The sequence below is a fragment of the Anarrhichthys ocellatus genome, unplaced genomic scaffold, assembly GCF_004355925.1.
Source record: "Anarrhichthys ocellatus isolate YVR2014 unplaced genomic scaffold, GSC_Weel_1.0 scaffold62, whole genome shotgun sequence".
NCBI classification, from domain to species: domain Eukaryota; kingdom Metazoa; phylum Chordata; class Actinopteri; order Perciformes; family Anarhichadidae; genus Anarrhichthys; species Anarrhichthys ocellatus.
This window is the reverse complement of record NW_022280092.1, coordinates 306,418-330,913: the sequence shown is the minus strand read 5'-3', so window position 1 is coordinate 330,913 and position 24,496 is coordinate 306,418. Positions and strand designations below refer to the sequence as shown.

The window sequence follows — 24,496 nt, the reverse complement described above, 5'->3', positions numbered from 1 at the left end:
CTTGATTTACCAAATGGCAAATATGGGAGTTACTCACCTGACCACAAACCCCCCTTCTTGTTAGGAATCCCCCAGAGTGATTTGACGAGTGTATTCACTGAGATCAAATGATGCAGAGATAAATTATTGGCTGTTACGTTGCTTTTACGCACAGCCGACAGATGGATCGGCGCTCAACACTCGCAGCTCCACGTGTACAAAATTGCAAGTTATTTTAATTCAGTTTTTTGACTTGAGAAAGTGTGACACACGAAAGAAAGGCTGAATCATATCAAAATATGACAAAAATATGAAAGTAAAATTATGTAATTAAATTTCAGGTCTGACTTATTAATTATTAATTCCCACAGGAAAACTATTCCTGCCCCAAATGTCACAGACAAAGTGATGTGAGAGTGAGTTTCAGCGTCAGATCCCTTGTCCTCATGGTGGATGCCCCCCCCCCCTTGACTTCCCCTCCTCCCTAGCCTTTTGAATTTGAGCGTCTGTGGAAAGGACTGTGCCATCTGGAGAGTTGAGAAGCCATTGCTGGGAGGAGAGCACCACGTCTGGACACAAGGAAGGCGAGAGGAGGAGGGAGAGGCGGTTGGAAGTAGAAGAAGAAGAGGAAGAGGATGTAACGAGGAAGAGGAAGTCGAGACGCATACGTACAAGACTAAATAAACACGGGAGGATTTGCAATCGCATGGGTGGAAGTGTGAGAGTGCGATGAGATGATGAAGTCAGAGAGGCCTTTTACACATCCTGGCTTCGTGCTGTAGAGTTTTGGCAAAGATAACGCAAACAGTGTGACTACTCGGAGCAGATGAAAGAGAGCAGCGTGAAAACAGTGGTGGGTATTATGTCGAGGAGATGACAACAACAAAAAAGGTTGAGAACTGAGGCCAAGTTACAGCTAAGTAGTAAGATCACAGATTGACGTAAATGCTGAAGATCAGAGAGACTTCAGCAATAACTGCTTTTCTTTGGCCAATCGGGGTCAAAGTATTGACATAAATTGATATGGAACAGTTGCTTTTTTTCACATCCGGCAGCAACATTGTCATTCGTGTGGAGTTTCTGGCCACTTGATGAATTTAATTCCAATATTCACTCTTTTAGCTCTGTTTTTGGTCTCTACCAACTGCTGAGGGGAATAGTTGTGTCTTTAGCTGCTAAATGCTCCACTACATTACCCAACTAGTTCCCTGTCAGCTGTTTGGTGCTGAGCAGGTGGTGTACAGTGGATTTTTAGAGATGTTTCTCTTCAAACAGCTGAGAGAGTGAACCAAAACAGTAAAGTTGCAGCCGGGCAGCGAAACAATGAGCTGAAAATGGCTGCACAGCTCTGTAAAGCCAAAGAGATCTGCAGATTCAGCTGATATTTCTCTGTAGCTTCATCCCTAAGAGTGACCCCTTTCACATTGTCACATTGTCATATTGTTCATATAAAATATTGATTACAGCAACTTTAAATCAGTCAAATGTACGGTAAATCATTATCTTTTGTAAAATGACGTCTTTCTGAGTGAAACAGAACATGTTGGTGTGATTGGGTTTGGCTCAGCGAACACAGAGCTGCAGACGACTGAAGGCCTCCGGCAGGAAGACAATGAAATAAGCCAATCAGAGCACAACTACGCTGTGTTTGGTAACGTAAACAAAATCGTAAGAGTCACAATCACTCTTGAGTCTGTAGTTTTAGATGAATAATCTGAATTTTTAAAAATGTTTTACAGGGAAAGAGAGGACTTTTGATATGAAAATTAAAAACTTTTAATTGATGAAAAGATTTTCATGTGTTTTCTTTTTTGTATTTTCTTGGTATAAACCAACAGACAATGGAGAAATGAACACAAGGACACGGGAGTAGAAGATAACTTCACTGTGTCTTAGATGATGTGAGGGTGTAGACAAATGAATCAGAAGCCATTGATAGTACATACAAAAAACAATTTTATGTTCTGTAGAGAACGGGGACATTTCACAAGGGCAGAGGTTTGCTCACTACGCAGTTGGCGTGAACCATCTCCATGTTGTTTGTGGTCTAGTCCGCCCTTTGCTTCCACGGTGACATCTCCATAACTAACCAGCCTAATCTGTTGCTGTAATTGAATCATATTTGCATACCAAATGCAGCCAACATTGCCTCCTCTCATTTCCAACCCAGTGACTGTTTACTTCTCCCCCAAGTGATAACGATGAGATCTGTATCATCATCCCTATCATCACAGATGAGGGCGTTGGGTGTAGGCTGCTCCACTCAGTCTCTGACGTTTGTTACCCCCCCCCCGCGGGCGGCGTCATGTCGGTTAGCATGACGAGGGCTGACTCCGAATAGACGGCGGCGTAGGTGTTGAGCCGATCACTTCCTCCGCTCAGAGTGGAGAGGTGGCCTCTCATTAACCAATCAAGGAGCAGAGCCGTGTGGGTGTCGGAACATGAGAGCCAGAGCTCCTGATGGGGAGCCCCAGACAATAAACATCTTACATGAGCATGAGACGCCGGTGACACGTGAAGGGTCCTCCTGCTCCACTCGGCTTTGTGCGTTAAGATGGCCTTGATACGGTTCATTAAATCTTACGAAACAGATCTGAGCCCTGTTGCTTTATTATGGATTTTTCTTTTTTACAACATATTAATCTCCTGCTCAGCATTGTGGGTGTTCTCTTTACATTTGTAGGCAATAGCATGAGTTAGAGAATCCATTCATTTAAAAGGGTGGGTCATTATTTCATATTTACTCACTTAAAGTAAGTGAAAGGTTGTTTATTATAAACTCATCAGTGCCCAAAACTAATATACTAGAACTATAAGTTACTCTTAATACGTCTGACAGCTTGAACAATCAGAACAGTAGTTCAATTGTTATTCCAAAAGCAAATTAGATTTCGCAGCCAGCATGATGAGCACCTGGACGAATAAAAAGTCAATCATGCTCATATTCTCAACAGAGAAAGCCTGTCATGTATTTTGAATTAGATGCAGTACAGAAAGAGCGAAACATCTGAGAGTTCTCCCATCAAGTTGGTGACTAAAATATATAAACAAATCATTTTGATTGACGTCAAAAGTTTCACTTCGAAACCTAATTTTGACATCTCTTGAAAGTTTATCGTTGAGTCTAAGAAGTATGTGCTCGGGGCTCATTAATAGAGTCTTGTTGAATGTGGAGAAACGTTCTGTAATACATCAACGATTTTTAAACCCTCTCCCCAGCTGAACGGCATTAATTACACCGAGAGTGGAAGCTTAGCTGGCCGGGATAATTATGTGTAATTCTGCCTCTGCTCGTCTCTGCTCCACTTTCGAAACGTCCCTTTTTACTACCGAGTGTTGCCCTCTCCTCTTCTCCGTCTCCCTTCCCTTTCTCTCCACTCCTCACCCTCAACACTACTGAAGCAACAAAGTGTGCCATTTCCATTTCGTTATGTTAACAGCTCCTCTGATGGGTGTTGCATGTTATATTAGATGCATATAGAGTAGCCAAAAAGATAGCGATGACTAGAATTATTTCAACCACAGATGGTCTTCCTCAAGTAAAGTTAAAGAAGTGAACCTACAACAAACAACACATTTGAATATTTACATTACAACAGAAAGCAGGAGTAGAAGTAGTTTTGAAGCATGCTATACTGTGTAGTATATGTGACTTCAGAACCGAATAACTGTAAATGTTACGCGATTACTGTTAACATTTAGTGGCGTTTCACGTGGTTCGTCTAAAAAACGCGTGGAAGACGCCAGCCGTGCCGATCCTCTCCTGTTGGGCCTTCAGCCCGTGCTGCTTTGAACAGACATGTGGAGGCGTGGCTGCCTGCGGCAGGATAACAGCGCCAGCAGGCCTGGGACCAGCTATAGTCTATAACAGCCAGACCACCACAGTGCTGTGTCAGCACTGGAGGGGACCAGCTGCCCACCTGCCTGCATAAATGAATTAATACATAAAAGAGACGCGATGAATGAATCCAAAAGTAACGGAGTAAAAGTAATGATATTATCTAACAAGTGTGCTTTAAAACTACTCTGACAAGTACAATTTACTCTAAAAATTTACACATAACGGAGTAAATGTAACTCGTTAGATTCCGACTCTAGTTGTCAGAGTTTGTTCTGCGCATCACGCCCCCACGGTGATTAACATTACCCCATTATTTCCAGTCTATAGAGTATAGGTTAAGATACTGTAATTTAAATAAGACTATTTTCTATTTCAGCAGTTTCTCAGCCCTGCTTGTGGGCTTTAAAAGCCACCAAAGTGACACACAAGAAGTCTCTCTCTTCTTCGTCTACATTGGTGGCTTGTCAAATTGAATTGAAGAACCATAACGGTCTGTGGCCAAAAGGGTTTTTGATCTGTGTGCCAGTTAGCATCCCCTGAAGACAGAGCGACACAAGACCTTCCTATGTGTCCGCATAAGGGGATTGCTGCCGTCTGGGTGCTAGACAAAGAGCTCTCATTAGAAACTCACTGTAAAGAGGGGATGAGGATGAGGAGACGGGGGATTAGGGAATGGATGACGCTAGTGGGAAATAGATGGTTTTGCAGTCTTGTTTTCAGAGGTACTTGGTGTTAAGGCAAGAAGCTTGTGCCGTATACTGCTCTGTACCGTAACATGAACCGAACCAGTGCCCCCCCCCCCCCCCCCAAAAGTTCTGCAGACATATTTTTGATGAAGGATTGCTGTGACTGCATCACAATAAAAAGCTGTTCATGTTTCGCCAGTGGAGCAGCAAAGACTTTAAACAGCAAGTGTTTCTTTTTATGTGCTAATTTTGCCTTAAAATTATGTGTGCACTATTATTATGATTTATTTAAAAGCCACTACCTGCCTGCGGGGCCTCCCAGAGACTGGGGGAGTAAACTCCACAGCCAAGACACTGCAATACAATATTGTACAATACTTCTTGCTAAGTTCACCATGGTAACAGTGCTTGGCCTTCAATGCCTTTTAACCCAGATGAGCGCTTCGCTTTAACCGCAACCCAACACGGGAGATTGGCATTACCTCCTTAGCTTCCATTCATATGAATGAAATGGGTCTCAGTAGCTGTGACGATGCATTTGTGAGCTTGTCTGGGTGGAATGTTTGTGATCTTCTGTAAATGAAGACATCAACGGAGTGATGAAACCGGAGCACAAAAACAGGGAGGAGGCCATTTTCATAGCCGACTCTTGACAAACTCTGCCCTCCACTTCTCAGTGCGGCAGTGACCGCCAGGAGTGCAATATTTTCATTTCAACAGACTGTCTCAGCAGATCATGTCACAGTGTTTTGCTTGCATAACACAATGTCATCTGGTGACATTAAAAAGAGGGGTCTTTTTCGGAGGCTTGGCAGCAATACTCAGCCGAGAGTGGGTAGTTAATTGTCAGGGAGCTGCCTTGTGTGTTTTCTGCTGAGATGCAATGCTGAGTAATAAGATGACACATGCCGTTCCCTCATAATCTCTGTTTTAACAAACAAAGACCAAAAGAGCAGTCGGAGAGGGTGCAGAGGGAGGACGTCTGAGAGGAGAGGGAACGATGAAGATACTGGATCCTACACAAACAACAATAGAGAGCGACGGGAGCTGTGATTTCAGACAGAAGAGATGTAACCACCAGTTTAGTGTGACCACAAACACGCTGATAACTTTCTACCACACTGTTGGAGCATCTGTTACAAAACGACCTCCTAGGATAGTGTCGCCGTGTGTTTCTGTATTGTTTTTGGGGATGGGTTGGTGTATGCTTATGCATAACAAACTGCCTTTAGATTCTTTGACACATGAACAGACTGACACAGTGTTTAGGTTTTTTTTGACCTCTTTATACTTCCAGGTTCATGATTTCGTGGATTACATACGAATCGATTTCGTGGGATAGCTACAAATTATATAGCTACAAATCATTTTGGTAGGTTTAGCTACAAACGCTGTACGAACACAGCTTGCAGTGCTTTGTGGGGGGGGAAACACGGCAGCATGTTGAACTTGTTATGGTGCACCAATGATTTATATAAAAGACAGCATCAGCACAGAACAGACATTCAACCCCATTATTGGTATTTTCCTCTTGTCTATCTATCTCTGTCGGCTTGAAAACATCTAATATGTTGAGTGTTACTAACTTAAACTCGAGGTGAATGGATCAATGAGGGAAGATGATGATGATGATGATGAAAGTGTGCATTTGTGAGTTCAACGCTCAGCTGTCTATTCCGGATGGAAAGACTCTCCCCGCGGGGACTCAGAGCAGGAGTGTCTCACCTCTACACTACGAGTCTCACCAGCTGGGCTTAATGAATTCTGCGGTGATTACACCCACAGCTATTTTAGGAATTGTTTAATTCAGAGGTATCAGTCTTGACCCACATAAGGTGAGCACTATGTATACTCAGGAGGATGTTGAGCTTGCTGGGTGTGTGTGTCTTATAGCGTGTGAGTGAGAGTGACGTGTTCTCAGGTATGATGCAAGAGCAAAGGAAAAAGGAAAAAAACTTAGATGGGAGTCTGGTTTTCATTTGGTGCTCCTCTCCAAGATTTCATATGCACATAATTTCGATCCTGGGATGAAAATCATTAATCATAAAAGAATGTCATCCCACCTATTTCTCAGCGCTGAGCGGAATTTATTGTTGTGCATTTTTTTACATTTTCAGCATTAATTGGTGGCAAGCCAAAAGTCATATATTATCATATCATTACTGTCATTGCTCTCATCATCTCATGGGGCTGCAACTAACGATTATTTTCATAGTCTATGAATTTTTTTCTGGATTCATCAATTCCAATTCCATAAAATGTCAAGAAAATTGTGAAAAATGCCGGTAGATAATTCTAAAGGTAATATATAATGTATATATAAGATATTCAGTTTTCAGTTCATTACCAGATATAAGAAAAGCAGAAAACCTGCATGTGTGAGAAGGTGGTATGAGGGAATATGTGGCATAGTTGCCAATTAACCTTCTGTTTATTTTCCTGTTCCAGTTATTTTAAGTCACCGTTGGTAAAGCTGTCAGCTAAACGCTTACACTGTACTGTAAAAACTGAAGTCATAAGGTGCGAATAAAAAGCAGGGAGTGTGTGGCTGAGATGGACACATGGGACTTTCCCGGTCTCACAGTCATATTTGAGCTATTTCTGTGCAAGGACAAAGACGCAGGGAGACAAGGAGAGTGAGCGAGAGGCAGAGGGTGAGGAAATGTGTGTGCCAGTTTTCTGAAGCGTGTGTTCCTTCTTCCTGGTCCTGTGGTGCGGTGTGTGTGTGTGTGTGTGTGTGTGTTGTGCAGTTTGAGGGTCACCCAGTAACAGACTGCAGCGCAGCTCTTAGTCATCCTCACACCTCGCTCCCTTTTTTACCTGACTGTCCATCTGTCAACATATTTACCACCACAAACAGATTCCCTGCTGTCAACAAATTAAAATATGCTAATTAATACTTATACATAAGGTTATAGTAAACACTGAGCAGATAGTGTTTGGAAGTGTTGATGAGTGTAGTATGCTGAAGTTTGAAGGCTCTTTGCCAAGCTGCAAAATAGAGGAAGAAATGGTAAAACCTTAATTTCACACTATTTTATGCTGATTGATAATCGCTGTGACAGAACTCACATTAATTAGTTTGCACGATCTAAAGGGAAAACACATCTACAAGCAAAATGTCTTTCCATCTGTCTTGTCCATTTAAACCAATGAGCTAGTTTAATGACTCAATCTTTAATAAAATACATTTAAATAAGTGATTTAAAGGGAGCTAAACCATCAGTTACTGCTGCTCTGCTAAGCTATGCTAGTTTCTTGTACTGCTCTGCTAAACTATGCTAGTTTCTTGTACTACTCTGCTAAGCTATGCTAGTTTCCTGTACTATGCTAAACTATGCTAGTTTCCTGTACTATGCTAAGCTATGCTAGTTTCCTGTTCTCTGCTAAGCTATGCTAGTTTCCTGTACTCTGCTAAGGTATGCTAGTTTCCTGTACTCTGCTAAACTATGCTAGTTTCTTGTACTCTGCTAAGCTATTCTAGTTTCCTGTACTCTGCTAAACTATGCTAGTTTCTTGTACTCTGCTAAGCTATTCTAGTTTCCTGTACTCTGCTAAGCTATTCTAGTTTCCTGTTCTCTGCTAAGCTATGCAAGTTTCCTGTACTCTGCTAAGCTATGCAAGTTTCCTGTACTCTGCTAAACTATGCAAGTTTCTTGTACTCTGCTAAGCTATGCTAGTTTCCTGTTCTCTGCTACACTCTGCTAGTTTCCTGTATTCTGCTAAGCTATGCTAGTTTAGGGTTAGACTAGCTCTCTAGCTAGCTTTAATTAGCTATTTTTTCATGCTGGGTTTATTCCTCAAAAGCGGACACATTTCTTTATTGTAGCCTAATATTTTCTGTTTTAAGGTAAGATGTCAAATTCAATTTTGACAAAATATTTAGTTACTGTTTTGGCTTTGTAGGGTAGTAGGCTGTGCTTTAACAAGTATATTTCACTTGTCTTGTACCTTGTAGACGTAGATTAGTTATAATTGGTATGGCCACATCTACTCTATAGTAGTTTCATATTTATGGGAAAGTGAGCGTGTTTTATAATATCTGTGCATAACAACGAATCACACAGGGACAGATATGCTTTAACGTCAAACTGCAAGCCGATGATGTACTGTGATCAAGACTTCCTGCTGTCAATATTTCCAGGAAATACATCAATTAAAGGAAATAAAACATACGTACAGTGAAGTGCTCTCTCACACATACAATAGGTATGTGTGATATCAGATGCCCGTATTCCTGGCTGTTAATGTGCTAGAAGCTGCTTTATAGGTGAACTGCTGCTTATGAACTCTCTTTCACACATTGTAAAAAGCTCGTATGGACCCCGGGCGATATTGCAGACACAGCTACTTTTCCAATTTGAACACATCAATGCACATGCATACCTCTCCTTTTAGTGCTGGTTTCTCTTGCTTTCAGACACATTCACCGGCACTCCATCTGCATCCTCACCTCGTGCTCTCTTGTGGAGGAGGAGATGAGGGAGGACAGGAGATGGAGGCCGTCAGGTCCGAGTATCTAATTGAAGGTGTCACGACTGTGTCTCCTCCTGGTCTTTCCCAGCCTCCCTGGCAAATATAGCAACAGGCACCACAAGGGAGAAACAGGGCTTTGCTACCATGTTTTCTTTGGCATCTTGTATGGTAGAATGGAAGGAATTTTATCTTTTAATCTGTGTTTATCATCTCCGGGGTCCCACGGATGAAATAACAAGGGAGAGTATTTATTAGATTCTGTGCTGTTTGTTGTTTGTGTGTCAGAGTTGGCAACTTCTCCTCTTTAACTTCTACGTCGTTAATGAGAAAGTGTTTCTCCATCAACTCATACTACAGATAGAGAAACCGAAGAGGTAGTGAAAGCCAAAGTACTAATCAATTAGACTAAAACAGGCTTACAGCTTGATAATGAAATGAATCAAACCAATATGAAAAATGTTATCCTCGCTGTCCTCAAGTATAAGACCCTTGTGTGTGGGTTTGAGGGGTTTGCACCTTTCTGTTTTGTAGTAATATTTGAAAGCCTGCACTGTAGCAATAGATCCTGAGGATTTTTAATTATTTTATGAAAACAGAAATATGGCCAATAAAGCATAAACGCACAGAAATAACTTAAGCCACTGCTCATTTTGACTATCTAAGTTGCCTCATTACACATTTCTTTCTTTTAGTGACATATTTTTATTTCTCTATCTTCTCTATCCATATCTACAAATAGGAAATGTAAACATGATAGATTTGCAAAATGGTGAAGGGACTGGCCAACAAATCTCCCGGCTAGTTCAGTATTCAAGCCAGATGGAGGAAAATGCTAATGCTGAAGTAAAAGCGCTCAGTTGATTTGTGTCCTTACGGATCATGAGGGCTGTTGCTGGCATGCCTGCTAAAAGGGTGAGAGGATGATGATGATGATGATGATGATGATGATGATGATGATTACTGCTTGTTGACCTTTGATCAGTCCACTTTTACCTTCATTTTAGCTGTTGACCATGCATTCATTTTCTGCATACAAAACATTAGCTAAATACAAGATCCATTATCTTTGCACGTCACGCTTGGGCCAGCAACCCAGGTAACAAATGAATGTGCGATCAGAGGTTCATTTACACAGGGTTGTAACAAAAGCACATTATCACCGCGATCACCGTTCAGGCTCTGTAATGCGAACTGAATTTCAGACAGACACGGTAGCCTTGACAAGTCAGTTCAGACTGTGTCAACAGCTCTTTGATCCCGGCCGGCTGCAAGGACAGAGCAGATTTCACACAACAGTGGGGCAATGGAAGCTGGCGAGTGAAAAACGAGGCCTCCGACTGTGAGAGGAGCTCTTCACATGGAGCCAGAGAGGGCTGGTGAGACACACAGCGGCAGAGAGAGGAGTGAGAGTGGTGGGCGTAACTGTATCTGAAAGTGAGGTTAACCACATTCAACGGGCTGTATCACTCCTCTGTAAAGAGCAGCAACAAACGAATAGAAGGGAGCGAGGCCCAAAGCCAATACAAGCTCTTTTGTCTCTTTTTTCACCACACGGTCCAGACTGAAATAACAGCTATTTGATGGATTGGCATTAAGTTTTGTCCAGACATTCATGGTCCCCAGAGGATGAACCCTGTGGTCTTGTCCTATGGCACCACCAGCAGGTTAAAGTTTTGCAATTAAACTGAGTACAAACATCCATGTCTCCCTCAAGACTAATTGTAACTTAAGTTCCCCAATTCATCAGGTCGAAACTAAAAGTCGTCCAACACTTTGGTTAGTGACCAAAAACTTGCAAAACTAAATACAAGCCCAACGTGTGCTTTCGTGCTAATTAGCAAATGTTACATGCTGAACCAAGATCATAAACATAAATAGACACTTATGCCTAATTTATACTTCTGTGGAAAAGCTTGCGCAGAGCCGCAGAGTTGGTTTGCGGATCTCGCAGGTCAGAATTTAAAAAGAAGACATTTTTATGTCCCTGCTAGTGTTCATCAGAAAAGTGCAGACTGAAGTCAGAATTTATGAGCTTCTACTAAAATGTGGATTTTTATCAAATCATGCATTCAACCTATGTGACAGGATAAAAGGGATACAGCTCACAGGCCTTCTTGGTCATTTTTTCCATCGGAGAAGATGGCTGTAGGTTTAAAAGGCAACCTCATGCATTTCCAGTTCCACTGACATATAGTCCTGTCGGCACAGTAAAAAGATCATGAGTTATTTAGTGCCCCAAAGACCAAAGAGAGTGTTACAGTAGCAGGTAAAGATTGCTTTATCCTTCTGAGTCGGCAGTATTTCTTCTTTTTGTTCTTCAGAAACACATCATTAATCAGTCAGTAAAAGCTTAAACTTGCAATAACTGATTTGTAGGGCCACTTGCGGGCAGCTGAAATAAGTTGTGAACACACTCTCAATAAAGCTCCCTAAAGACGAGTGGAGCCGCAAATTCAGATGATGCTTCTCTGCTGGTTCATCTCTACGAGCGACCTCTTTCACGTTGTCATTTGATACATTGGTATTATGCAGATTATTGCAGCTCTAAAGATCTAGTGTGTAGCATTTCAGTGGATCTAAGGAACATCATATGAGTGAATAATCATCTACAACTAAGAATCATTATGTTTTCATTATAAGCCCTTGATATAAGCCCTTTATATCTACATACGGAGCAGGTCCTCTTCACGGAGTCCGCTCTGTTGCACCGCCATGTTTCTACAGTAGCCCAGAACGGACAAACCAAACACTGGCTCTAGATTGGGCCTTTCCCCTTTTTAAGTTACCTGTAGGCCACCATAGTTCTCCAACACACTTTGTGAAACTGCGGTAACATGAGCTGCAGAGTGCAGGTACCGTTAGCTGCCGACTGACTTCAGTTGCTCCTAAAGTTTAGTTATTGTGGTGAGGAGGCCAACAGCGTTGCAACAGTTTTCCACTCGTCGGGTCACGTTACCATGCAAGGGAGGAGTAAGCATGTTATGTGTTAGTTTTAAAAAACTCTCCCAATAAGACTTATGTGGTTTGAGCAGTCTGACCAGCTAGCTGACCCTGCTATCCTTAAAGCCCTTTCACTCGCAGGGCTCAGATCACTGTCATTGAAAAAATAAGAATAAGAAAGCATTGGGTGGCGAGGGAGATAGCGGGCGCTAATTGAAACCATCTTGCAGAAAGCACAGAATGCCATTTCGCCACAGCTGCTGCCTTTTGTTTTTTTTTCTTTCCCCGCCTTATTCGGCTCCAAATGGTACGAGCCATGCACTCGACAGGCTGACTAATCGCTCCACACAGGCTTGGATGCAGGCGTGTGGATTAACTAGGCCAATTAGCCAAGGCACAGAGACGCCTAGTGATGAGAAGAGTCATGCTCCCTTTCTCAGCCCGAGTGCCATTAATCAGCAATAAGGGGGCTGAAGCAACACTACAGTTTACCGACTGCTTTACTACTCACAACGGCCAGGTTTTCCGGCTCAATCCTCTTGACCTCAATACAGCATGACGGTGTTTCTCTGGGGCTCTGCAGTTTGCATGCTACGAAAATACATTTCTGGACGGCTTAAGAATGGGGCAGAGAACGAGAGGTCGTGCCAGTGTGTGAGTGTGTGTTTTCCAAGTCTCCATTTTTGAGGAGGCTGTGTCCGCATGTGTGAGTGTCCATGTGTGAGTTCTCTCCGAGCATCTGTGCATTTACATCTGTGCATCTGGATGAGGGCGTGTGGACGTGTGTGTACGCAATGTGTGCATGTACACTGTAAATGCATGTGCTCGTGGCAGAGAGCAGGCCTCATGGTGAGAGTTGTCCAGTCTGCTCTTGTCTACTGTGCAGTAAACTTGGCCCCTGAGTCACAATTCAGTTAATCAAAATCTACTTAATTTCACCTTACCACCTTTTATAGTTTCCTTTTTTTTCGTTGCATATTTGTCTTTTCCTTCGTTTCATGTCATCCCTTTCCTCCATTTTTATTTTGTTATGCCTATTAACACCTAATAATTAATGAGCGGTGTCTTCTATCTCTCACTCAGAGCTACCTCTGTTTATCAACTAATTTACTCTTATTCGCAATTTACTAAGCTATGCTTCCAAAAACCTACAACGATTCATCTTAATTCCGGTATTGTGTTCGCTCATCTGGCTCCAGGTGGATGTGTAAGTCTCCCCACACGGGGGTAGCAATATGATTCACTACTACAACATGAATTCACTGTGATTCATGCAGCTCCACTAAACTGGTGGAAGAAAAATGTCAGGTGTAGTTATTGAAGCGGAGGTCTTTGGGCCTTTTTAGTTGCGTGCAAAATGTATTTGATCCAGGCTTCCTGTTTGTACACCCGACACATCTGATGCGGTCGTCTCTGGTCAGCAGAGGAGCTTTGATAGATTTAGTGAAAACACCACAAACTACCAGGTATAATATTCATGTTGAGGTTGAGAATGAAATTATTTTTTAATTCCAGCCAAACGCAGCTCTTGTATGAGTAGGTTTCTATGCACATACACACCAACTATTGAAAAAAACCTTCTGAAATGTTGCTGGTGCTTGTTTGTTAGGTTCTTGGGTCGGGTTAGCTATGTCGACAGAAACTTTGAAGGCCCTTAAATAACATTTGCTCAGTCAGTCAGAGTTTGAGACATTTTTAAATAAGAGATTTCTGTCTGTGCCGTTTTGTCTCACGGTCTTGTGGTTCGTCTCCGGGTGTGGTACGAATCTTATTTTGTGATAAAACCATTGAAATGTTTCTGAGATCCTCGTCAACAAAGTAACAGTAACACAAGTAGAGATCCGCAAAGTCCACACAGTATTGTCGGTTACACAGCAGTATCCATCTAACGTTAGCTACCGTTAGCCGTCACAAGCTACTGATCAATCCAGACCAAGTACGGCTGAAGCAGCACAACCCCAAAGTGTACTGGATTAAAAAAGGGTTGTGTTTTATTGCTTATTAATTCAACTTTTCATACATAAGACAACATGTGTACAAGTTACGTAATTTTGCTTTAATGTTGCAGAGAAACACTTCTTTAAGAGCTTATTGTGAGATCAGTTGATGACTAAAACAACATTTAAGACTTGCAGCTAGAGCTGGGTGATATGGAGAAAATCAAATATCACAACATTTGTGACCCAATATCTCCACATCAATATTGCGACAATATTGTAGGATTGATCACTGGTGCTTTTACAAAGTATTTACACAATATGGATATAATGACAAAGTGGGTAAAGGCAAATAATAGAGCAGTCTGGTAAGTTCGGAGAGTTACATCCCTTTATTGTAATGCATCCTTTAAAACCAGGAAGAGACAACACTTATGCCACATTATAATGCCCAAAATCGAAGACGTTATTTAGTAACACATCATGATATCGACCCAGCTCTACTTGCAGTGGTGTGAATTATGTGCATCAGAGCTCAGGTTTCGGAAGCTCATCTCTATTCTTCTTTTCTGGGAATAAACGCAAGAAAGTGATGCAGGATTGTAGAAGAGGTCTTGTTGCTTTGATGTGAAGAAGGTGCGGAAAAACAGTACAAGGCCAGAAAAAGGGCCGGAGCAAGCATCAAAGCTGGCATATTTGAGTAGCAAGTGTACCAAACTGTAGCTACCGCATTGTATCAGTTATGAGCAGCTGCAGCAGTAGGCCTGCCTAGTGGAGAAGAGGACCATGTTGTTAATATCTTATACAACCCATAGGTTTGTATAGCATTTATGAATGTGTTTACTCACTGAAGAGCAATTGTGTTTCATTAGATGCACATTTTCGTATAAAAAATTTTTTTTTCCTAATACAGAAGTGAGTTTTGATCAAGGTCACCGTTTTCTCTTTGATCTCTGTATTTGAACAAGAACGAAAAAGACGAGAAACACAGAAAAGATGACAAAACAAGACCTAAAAAAATGACTAAAATGAGGAAAAACAAAGAGTGTGTTATTTATGTTTCAAAATGTCCCGAGACAAATTTAGCCTCGACTTCACTGGTCCCCAAAAAAACGAGTCGAGGACATGCTGTGCCGCAGGAGTGGAAGATGCTCTGATGTTGATGAGTGGTATCAGCTTTTCCCCAGGCACCAGACTGTGACCTTTGCATTTTGCCCGACCGCCTGCTGTCTGTGTGTGCCACAGTTGTTGTATGGAAAGCCGTTACCTAAGGCGACTGACAGTGTTTGCCCATATATATGTATATATATTATATATATGCATCTATAATCATCAGCGCTTGCTGTTACATCCTGCTGTTAGCCAGTCTATTGTACAGTCTAATTTGGTCCTGTCTGTGTGCACCAGTGTCAGCCTGAGAGCCTCTGTATGGACCATAGCTAACGACACTCATTACATTACTACCACTGTGACACCTGATACACAGGCACAGGGGGCTCTGAGCCAGACCATTGCAGGTGATACATCACTGACTGGACATGTGTCTGTGTGTCTGTGCGTGTGTGTGTGTGTGAGAAGATGAGGAGACAAGGGAACCAGATGTAGTGAGTGTGTACACTGTATGTGTACCTGCTGGTGTGTCCATCTTGTCTTACAGAAATACAGTAGGCCTGTGTGTAAAATGAGTGTACGAGTGCATTTAGCAAATACATGACAGGAAATGCGCTTAAAAGCATACATGTGTATGCTTAAACTTGTGTATTTATGTGTGTGTGTGTGTGCCGACATCATGTGTTCAGAGTCGTATTTAATTCATGAGGCTGTATCACTATTTCCCCTGTGTGACTCAGAGATGTTTGGTAGCCAAACACTCCCACCTGTAGCTCGGAATAATTGATCCAGTCCCCCTGTGGACATTTCTTAATACAAACACTACTAGTGCTGCAAAGACGCTGAGCATTTGTGTGCGTACGGGGCTGTGTGTGTGTGTGTGTGTGTGTGTGTGTATATGTTCATACCTGATGCATGTATTAATTTGTATGTCTAACTGGCGAGCCCATTTTTCAGCATAATGCATTCCAGGGTTGTTAGGCAGCTAATGACGTGGAAAATAAGGACTTATTAGTCCGCAGCCAGGCTAGCGACTCTGCAAGTCTGTAGGCACAGTGGTGCTTTGAGCTAAATGCTAACATCATCATGCTAACATAGTCACAAAAGGCAGATGTTTACGATGTTCACCATCTCAATTTAGCTTGTTAACATGCTAACATTTGATTATTAGCACCAAACACAAAGTGTGCAGAGGATGATTGGAATGGCATTAGCTAGCTGTGAAAACCAGTGGAGCTAACATTAGCAGAAAACGTTAGCACTTTTTAAGCATTAGCAAAGTAGCATTGTGGGGGGGCGGGACTTAGGGAAGGGTCAATTCCACTGCCAGGTATGCACAATTTGGATGTGTATTACAGTTCTTAAGGCATTTTGTGAGGCTGTTTAATGTTTTTACTCTATGACAAGAAAGTGAGAAAAACAAATCACAGCATGCTGAAAAAGAACAACAAAAAACAAGCATGCACCCTGGGGACCTCATCTCAACTGTCTGTGTCTGCGGTCTAGACATGCATAATCAAACGCAGATCTCAGGTGATAACAGCCAGGAGACTGAGGACAACATGAGCTCTGTGATGCAATCTGACAAAGGCCAAATTCCCCTTGAACCTCACCTTAAATCCTCCCACCCTCTCTAAACCGATCAGATGTAACTGCACGTGAACACACAGCAGATTTAGTGAGTTTGTGACGATTTCTGATGTTTAGTTCATCTCCACTGTGCTGAATCTCCCCTGAGTTGTTTTGCAGAAATTGCATAATTCTTTATATATGCACATATTTAAACAATCAAACACATGCATATTCATGAGTACATCAGGGTATTGTGGTGATGGAGATAATTGCTTGATACAAACAGAGTTCTAGAGAAGTTTTTGCAAATTTTGTGTGCCCTTAAGGAGACATGAGGAGAAAGATTATGTTCTGCTCTTATCTATCTCTTTCTATCTGTTCATGTCCGCTCTATTCATTCCCACATTGCCCTCTCTACTTATCTTCTCTTGCAATGTAGTCCATCAGCGCTCTTTGTGTACAGCTTTTGTTGTTACTTTCAAGGTCACGTTTTCACTGTTAAGTCTGTGTTTGTGTCCCCACTGCGTGTCTTTGTCCTCTGTGTGCCTATAGCGTGCATAATTGAATGTATGTGCTGAAATTGAGTTTCCAGACCTTTGTTGTAGCTGCAGCTCTGTTCATTTCCTCCCTCTCCAGGCAAACACTGCTTGCTGGTGTATGTCACGCATACTTCATCTCCCAGGGGTGGTGGGAAAAGGACAGAGACTTATATTGTGATATACAGAGGCAATTTAGTCGGCTATAGTGTTTTAACTGTGAACCAATCTGCCATTACTTGGACCGGCTTTTTCCTGCATGGGGTGTTTGAAGGTGACCCGCCTTGCTTCAAATTCTGTGATGTGTTTTCCAAAAAAATGAGAGAATAATTTCAAGCGCAGTGTGGTGCCAAGTGAAAATGATGGATGATATGCGCTGGCCAATTAAAAGCATACCTCATCCTCAGAAGATGCGGTATTACAGGGTAACAGAATACAGGACAGGTGCTGCTTTGTCAGATCAAAACAACCAAAACAGGAAGAGTTTGTAGGAAAGTCAGACACGGACTAGAAAACCAAAGTTTGCCACACGCCGGGAATCTCAGATCTGCCACTCCCTGCAAAGGCAGCAGTTCAGAGGTCGCACTGTTGAAGTCAGAGCCCTCTGGAAGAGATATAAAACAAACATGAACAAAGATGAAATTTGCTCTTTCTGTTTGCTTTCTTGCTTTAAGCCCAGATTCAATCATCTGACCCGAGTGGTAAACAACATACGATACAGTTCCTCTCTGGAGTCTATCAAAATTTGATGAGACTTTGACCCAGGCCGGTGTACTGCTCTCTGATGTATGTAGCATGCAGTACTTCCATTGGCCCATTGTGTGGTTCTCTCTCATTCAGCACTTACGCAGGAAGACCTTTTCCCTCATCATCCATGCTCACGTTCACGTTTCCCTGAGATGTGTCTTTGTGTTTGATCAGTGTATTTATAGTGTCCATTGGCCAGGTGTAAAGGAAATGTCCTCCCTCACGTCTCCAGCGCCGTGGGGATCAGCACACGCTGTTCCAGCCCTGGCCAGAATCGAGCCTAAAAATAACCACGAGAGGAAAATACTCTCCATGCCTCTCCTCTCCTTTTCATTCTCTGCCATTTTTCTTGCCTGAAATGACAAACAGTTTACAGAAAGACCACAGGGCCATAACAAGTGGGGAAACAGAGCATTTAACACAATGTGCAGCCCGGTTGTCTGTCTGTGTTTATTTAAAGTGTACGGCGCAATAAATGATCTGTGTATGATTTCCAGATGGTGAAGAAGTTGCCATTTTATATAACTTCACCGCAAAAATACATCCATGTCTTCTAGTGTTGACATGATGCCAAAACTATGACTTTGATACGATACCTGAAGTTTCTTGATACCGATACTGAAACGATACCACGGAAAAAACCTAAAACTTCCTGGAACAATTGACAAGTCAATGCAAGACAGTGGAGGATGTGAAAAGAAGCCATAAAACAATAATTAGTGAACCATAATGTTCATTCATTTTAATATCCCCCCAAGACTGGAGATACTAAGCAGATTAAAGTAACTAAACTAACAAACAAAATAAAATTCTAATGGCATAAATACGGCTCTTATTAAACTCACAGTATTGGTACTAATAAAATGGGGTATTGTTCCGTTCTTAGCAGCAGGGTATTGTGATAGCTTTCTACCATCGGTATACCGCGCAACACCAATGTCTACATAGGAACCATGAACCCCTGTGGATTTGTCGTCTCCCTCTCCGCTCATTCATCCGTCGCACACTTTCTCCCGTGGATCTCGGATCAAAGCCTCAGTCCTCTTTGTGATGTGGTCACCCTCTGGGGGCCCGGATCAATTCAGCGCGCCTGGAAAGTATTGAGTTAGTCTGGCGCTGCAGGTGTCCTGCCCTCTGTCTTATCTCCACAGCAAGCTCTTGGCAAACAGCACAGCATCATTTTATTAACGGTGGCTCGGTAGATTACCAATTTCACCAGATTAGCCGGGGCTAAATCCTCACTTTAGAGGATCAGTGTTTTGAGAGATAGGGATGTGAGGTGGAGGAATGCCACCATAGTGTGTGTAGCAGTGGGAGAACATGCCACAAAATGCCCACAGATGGAGACAGACGTAGAGTATAATGCACTTGTTGCCGTGCACACACACACCCTCACAAGAAAGCGTTTGTGTTGTGTAAGCTGCTTTGTAATGCCAAAGCCCATTATCTCTGCGCTTTATGCAATTAGGCCGGTGAAACAGAGCCCATAGTAATTAATCATAATATCCCTGACAATACAGTATGTCACTGTGTCACCTCTGCTCCTGCTGCTTCACACAGCTCTCTCTGAGAAACACTTCTTATTACTGAGGTTCCTTTGTCAGATCCTTGTACCTGAGTCATACCAAAGATTTATTATAGTGGCATTCAAATCACACACAAAAAAACCCCACTCCAAACACAATTAGGTACTCCTCCAGGTCTTTTTGATGTGTTTCTTCCTCTTTTTGTCTCTCATCATAAGAGACGGTGAAGAAACATATATTGTTTTGTTGATTCAACACATGTCTGACAGGCGTAGATGTAGAGTATCTTCACAGCTTAACTCCTGATTGGATGGTTATACCATCCTGTGAGAGCCTCTATGTCTCAGCCACCACAGCATATTGGCTCCTGCTTTCCTAAAACAGCTTTTAGATAAATGTGTGTGTGTGTGTGTGTGTGTGTGTGTGTGTGTGTGCGTGCGTGCGTGCGTGTGCATGAAAATTGACGGCAGGGATTATAGTCCCATGAGAAACACGGTCTCTGTCTTGTGATAAACTGGTTAAGCCTGCCTGTCACACACACATATTGACAAACACATTCACACACACACACACAGATTCATCTCCTCCACTATACACAGCTTGATGGCCCTTCTTCACCTCTGGACTGAGATCAGTGACAAGTCCGTCTGCTCAGCTCCACACCGCAGCACCACCAGCACACTCAAGCTGGCCTGAGGTCAGCACTAAAGTGAGGCGGCGGTGGACGAGTGGGTGTGTGGCTGCTGAGGGTGCTGATGGATGGAGGGAGAGGAACTATACGGACGTCATTACACCCGTGATTCGCGTATTGTAAGTAGGCCGGGGAGGAAAAGAGAAACCCAATGGTTGCACTCAGAGCTAATCCTGCTGAGTAAATCTGAAGCACAGAAGATGAGAAATACACACAGCAGATTTCATGCGTTTTGTTGTTTTTTGATTCAGTTTGACAGCAGAGTGGGCAGGATGTGGGCTGGGAGGATTGAAAGTTTGACTGTGGGGCGAGTCGGAGGTGGATGTGAAGTGGGAATGAATGCTCCGAGGTCAATACACCAAAACAATTGTTAATCTCTTCAGCAGTGACAGATAGAAAAGATGATTTTTCAGGGAAATAAAGAGTGATTTCAACACTGGTTTTATTCCCTTTTTCTGTTTTTACATCTTTTCGGAGTCCTAAGAGAAATTTGAGTGAGCATCCGATTGTTATCATCAAGAGGACATAGTTGTATATCGATTGGATATATGATTTCATCACGATATGACTCCATTAAAGACAATATATTATCACACTGAAGTATCACACAAGTTTAGATATGTATCTGACACGTTGGAATACAGCTGAAGCCAATTGATTTTTTATACCTTAGCTTTTATGAACTGCTTCATCCAAAAAGTGGAAGTCGTAGTTTAGAACTAAGTTGTTGAGCTTCAAATATTGATATAATAATGCTAACATTGGCTCTTATAAAAAAATGATGAGAACTCATCCTGAGGGGATATGAATGTCTACCAAACTTAATAGAGATATTTCACCAAAAGCCAAAAATGTCACCAGCTGATGGCACTAGAGGAGAAGTCAGGGAGTCCCCAAAGTCGGTAGAATCTGTGACATCTTCAGGGTACGATGAACATCTTTGTATGTGTGTGTGTGTGTGTGTGTGTGTGTTTGTGATGTACGATGCACAAGCAGATCAAACACATTTCATGACAGTCCAAGTAATAGCTGTTGAGATTTTTCAGTCGGGATCAAATTGGACTGAGCAACACTGCCATCCCGAGGGTCAAATCACCCGCCCCGCTGACAATTCCCCACCGACTGGTTCCTATAAATACCCGCTGTCTACCTTTACACCTGTGTATAACATACTTCTTCTTCTTTTTTTGCGCACTGCATTATGACAAATGGCACAGATGACCACTTCAGAGGAGGGATAAATCACTCCGGGCTACTATTTTGCTGAGCTTTTCATCCCCCCCTCTGCTTGGTTTCCTCTTTATTGCTGCGTGAGATGAATTGTTACTGTACGCTGCCACTGGCTCAGCACTACACCAGTGGAAAGGGAATATCCACCTCTGACACACATATACGGGGAGAAATGCTATCATGAGTATCAGGGTTGGATTAGGATTATGATGATGGAAACAATCATCATGCTGAAAATAGTGATGATGATTTATCTATCCATCTAAAGTGTATCTAATTATCCAGATACAGTACAGCCATATTTGCATGGACAGTCGAAACCCCCGCTGCTTCTTGGACTTCTCAGGAAACTAAATTCCCCCTTGTTTGGCCGATGGCCGTCGGATTGTCTGGCAACTGTGACGTAGCTGGCAGAGTTAGAGACAAAAACAACACACGGATACAACGGTGGGAGAGCACAGAAGTGCACATGAACAAGCAGGCAGCTTGACAATGAGCGAAGCAGACAGATTGTGTGAGAATGAAAAAAGAAAGAGAGGATTGAGGTATTTCGACACAATGGCAGAGGAAAAAAAAAAATACAGTTGGGTACACAGAGTGAGAGTTGGGAGAGGGAGTCAGCTTGTCACTGATGTCCACGCTTCTCCCTCCAGATTTTTCGCCAATGTCCAAATGTGGCTGACGTGAGAGCGGCGTCAGGTGTCATGTCAGCCGCGTGACGCTTTTGGTAGAGACGGAGACGATGATGCAATCGGCATCAAACGAACATGGCTGCAAAGAGCCGACGGCTTTCGGAACGCACGAGATTATATAGCGCCCTTTTGAGTGTGGGAGTGGGTGTGTGGGGGCGCGCATGCTTTTGAGACTTGTCTCGCTGCATTTGTTTGCGTGTCCATACTAGAGAGGCTTTGTCAAACTCACTTTGAGGTCCATTGGCGTTGATTTACATGCGTGGCCTCTCGCTTACTGCCTTTCGCTTTCTGTTTCTCCCTCTGTCGCTCAAGTATTTGTCAGAAAAACTTGCACAAAACACTAGATAAAATAAGGATGGCATACTTTGTGTCTTGTGTGTTGACATTTTGTTCCCTTAAGAGACACATTTGGTGGTTGAATGCACTTTATGTGTCATAAACGTGTCATACATTTTTACTGTAAGACTCTCTTTCTTCCTCCCAGTGTGCTGTTTTGTGGTCCACAAACGGTGCCATGAGTTCGTCACCTTCTCCTGTCCTGGAGCCGACAAGGGTCCTGACACAGACGTAAGTTCAGCTTTCTCTTTAAATACACTGAAGACAACTAATAACAATGTTTGGGGGTGTATTTGATATACAAGACAGTACGACATGCATACTCTTGTGGAAGAAAAACTCTTAAAAGGGCAGAATATATGTTTCCAAAAAGGAGGGATCAATATTATTCTACAGCTTTTATCAAATGTAATATTTCTTGACTGTAAAGCAACAAAGTAAAAGAAGTGCAGAAGAGACTGTGATATCTATGCTGGTAAACGCTCCAAAGAGGCATTTGGGGAGCAGAGAAGAGATGAATTACTTTGTCACAGAGCTGTCGAAGTGGCCGATGAAACAATGTCGGCTTGTCAGTCTTTTGGCTGAAGTGTAAACTCGGCGTTTGGACTGGAACTGCCGTGGAACTGTGCCAGTGGCGGTTGCTACTATAGCAACAGAATGTTCAACTGAAACCAACTGCTGAATGAGAACTCACCAGTTAAAACTCCAACTAAATATTTCATGAGCAAACAATGAGAAAGATAATACCTTTTGTTCTATATGTTGGTGACTTAAACTTAAAGTGGTATAATGATCCAGTTGATGACAAGCGGAATGGCCAAAGATTTAAATCGAATAAGCAACTGAATACCTAGTTCAACCCCACCTACAAGGACCCCCTTTAAAACGAGACGGTACATCTCAAGGGGTTCTTCCTAACAAAGATACAAAGATAACAATATATTGAGTTTGGCTGTCCCATCAGTCTTTTTAGATCTGAAGCCATTCAACTTGAAAGCTCATTTGGTTCTACTCGCCCCACCATGTCGTCAGACTTAATGAAACAAAATCCAGTCAGGCTGACCATTTAAAAAAAACAAAAAAACACTTGAAACACCAGCGTATCAATAATATATTATGAGAGCGAGCATTGCAATATATCATCCTATTGATTTGTTGGTATCAGCCTGTATAATTCAACCCTCCATTGCAGAGCATATCACACGGGCGCCCTTCTCTGTGCTTCCACACATCAGGTGTGATAACGTTGTTCCTCATTAGCCTCCTCTCTTTCCCCCCCAAAGCTCATCTTCCGCTGTCGGGGCAGAGCACTGGTGTTTCATCAGTGTTGTGTCTTATTATCTTATTCATATGTTGCAGTCTGACCTCTGTGGTCCCTCTGTTCGAGTGGGTGTGCAGCCCCGCTGTATAGCTGCTGAGCCTCCGTGTGCTGTCCCCTGCAGCCAGGAATGGGATGTGTCCTTGGTTAGATAAGAGTGGAGGTCAAGCCCAGCAGCAGCATGCACTGATGTCTGTGTACTTACATGCCAAAAAACCCATTCGCACGTACGGTTTGTGCATTCAGATGATGAGCCGCCATCAGTGGTGGAATGTAACCAAGTACACTCAAGTACTATACCTGAGGTACTTTACTTGAGTATTCCCATTTTATGTTATACTGTACTTTTTGGTACGTTCTTTTACATTTTGGAGGCAAATGTACTTTTTACTCGACATCTATTTGACAGCTTTAGTGACTATAGTGTGTAGTATTTAGTGACTATAGTGTGTAGTATTTAGTGACTATAGTGTGTAGTATTTAGTGACTATAGTGTGTAGTATTTAGTGACTATAGTTGTGTGTTGCAGCCAACTGAATGCCTCTCTGCTCACCTCTCCCTTTCCAAGCGTGTTTGGGAACTACGGTGGCCTTCAGGTAGGGAGATGTTTAGGATTTTAGAACAACTCGGCCCTACTCTGCTTCAGGATTAGAATTTATTGATATTTTGAATATATCTAAATATTGTTTATAGAGCAGCAACAGTTATGTTTACAACAACAAAGTCACGATATAAAGTCATTAATATCGCACTGGAAATGAATGTAAAATAAACAACACTTCTGAGTAAAGTTTATAAAGAATGAAGAACACAGACACCCATTCGAGTCATTCCTCTGTCCTCCTGGCCTCTGTCCTCTGTCCTCCTGTCCTCTGTCCT

At 42.5% G+C, this 24,496-nt stretch overlaps 1 protein-coding gene across 2 annotated transcripts in view; it reads left to right on the top strand.

Moving 5' to 3' along the window:
- The window catches only part of prkcab (protein kinase C, alpha, b), an 85,895-nt gene that overhangs the window by 4,732 nt on the left and 56,667 nt on the right, over positions 1-24,496 (top strand). For both annotated transcript variants that reach the window (XM_031872100.1, XM_031872099.1), the window contains exon 3: positions 22,448-22,530. In XM_031872100.1, coding sequence (XP_031727960.1) covers positions 22,448-22,530 — 83 coding nt within the window. The remainder of the gene's footprint in view (positions 1-22,447; positions 22,531-24,496) is intronic.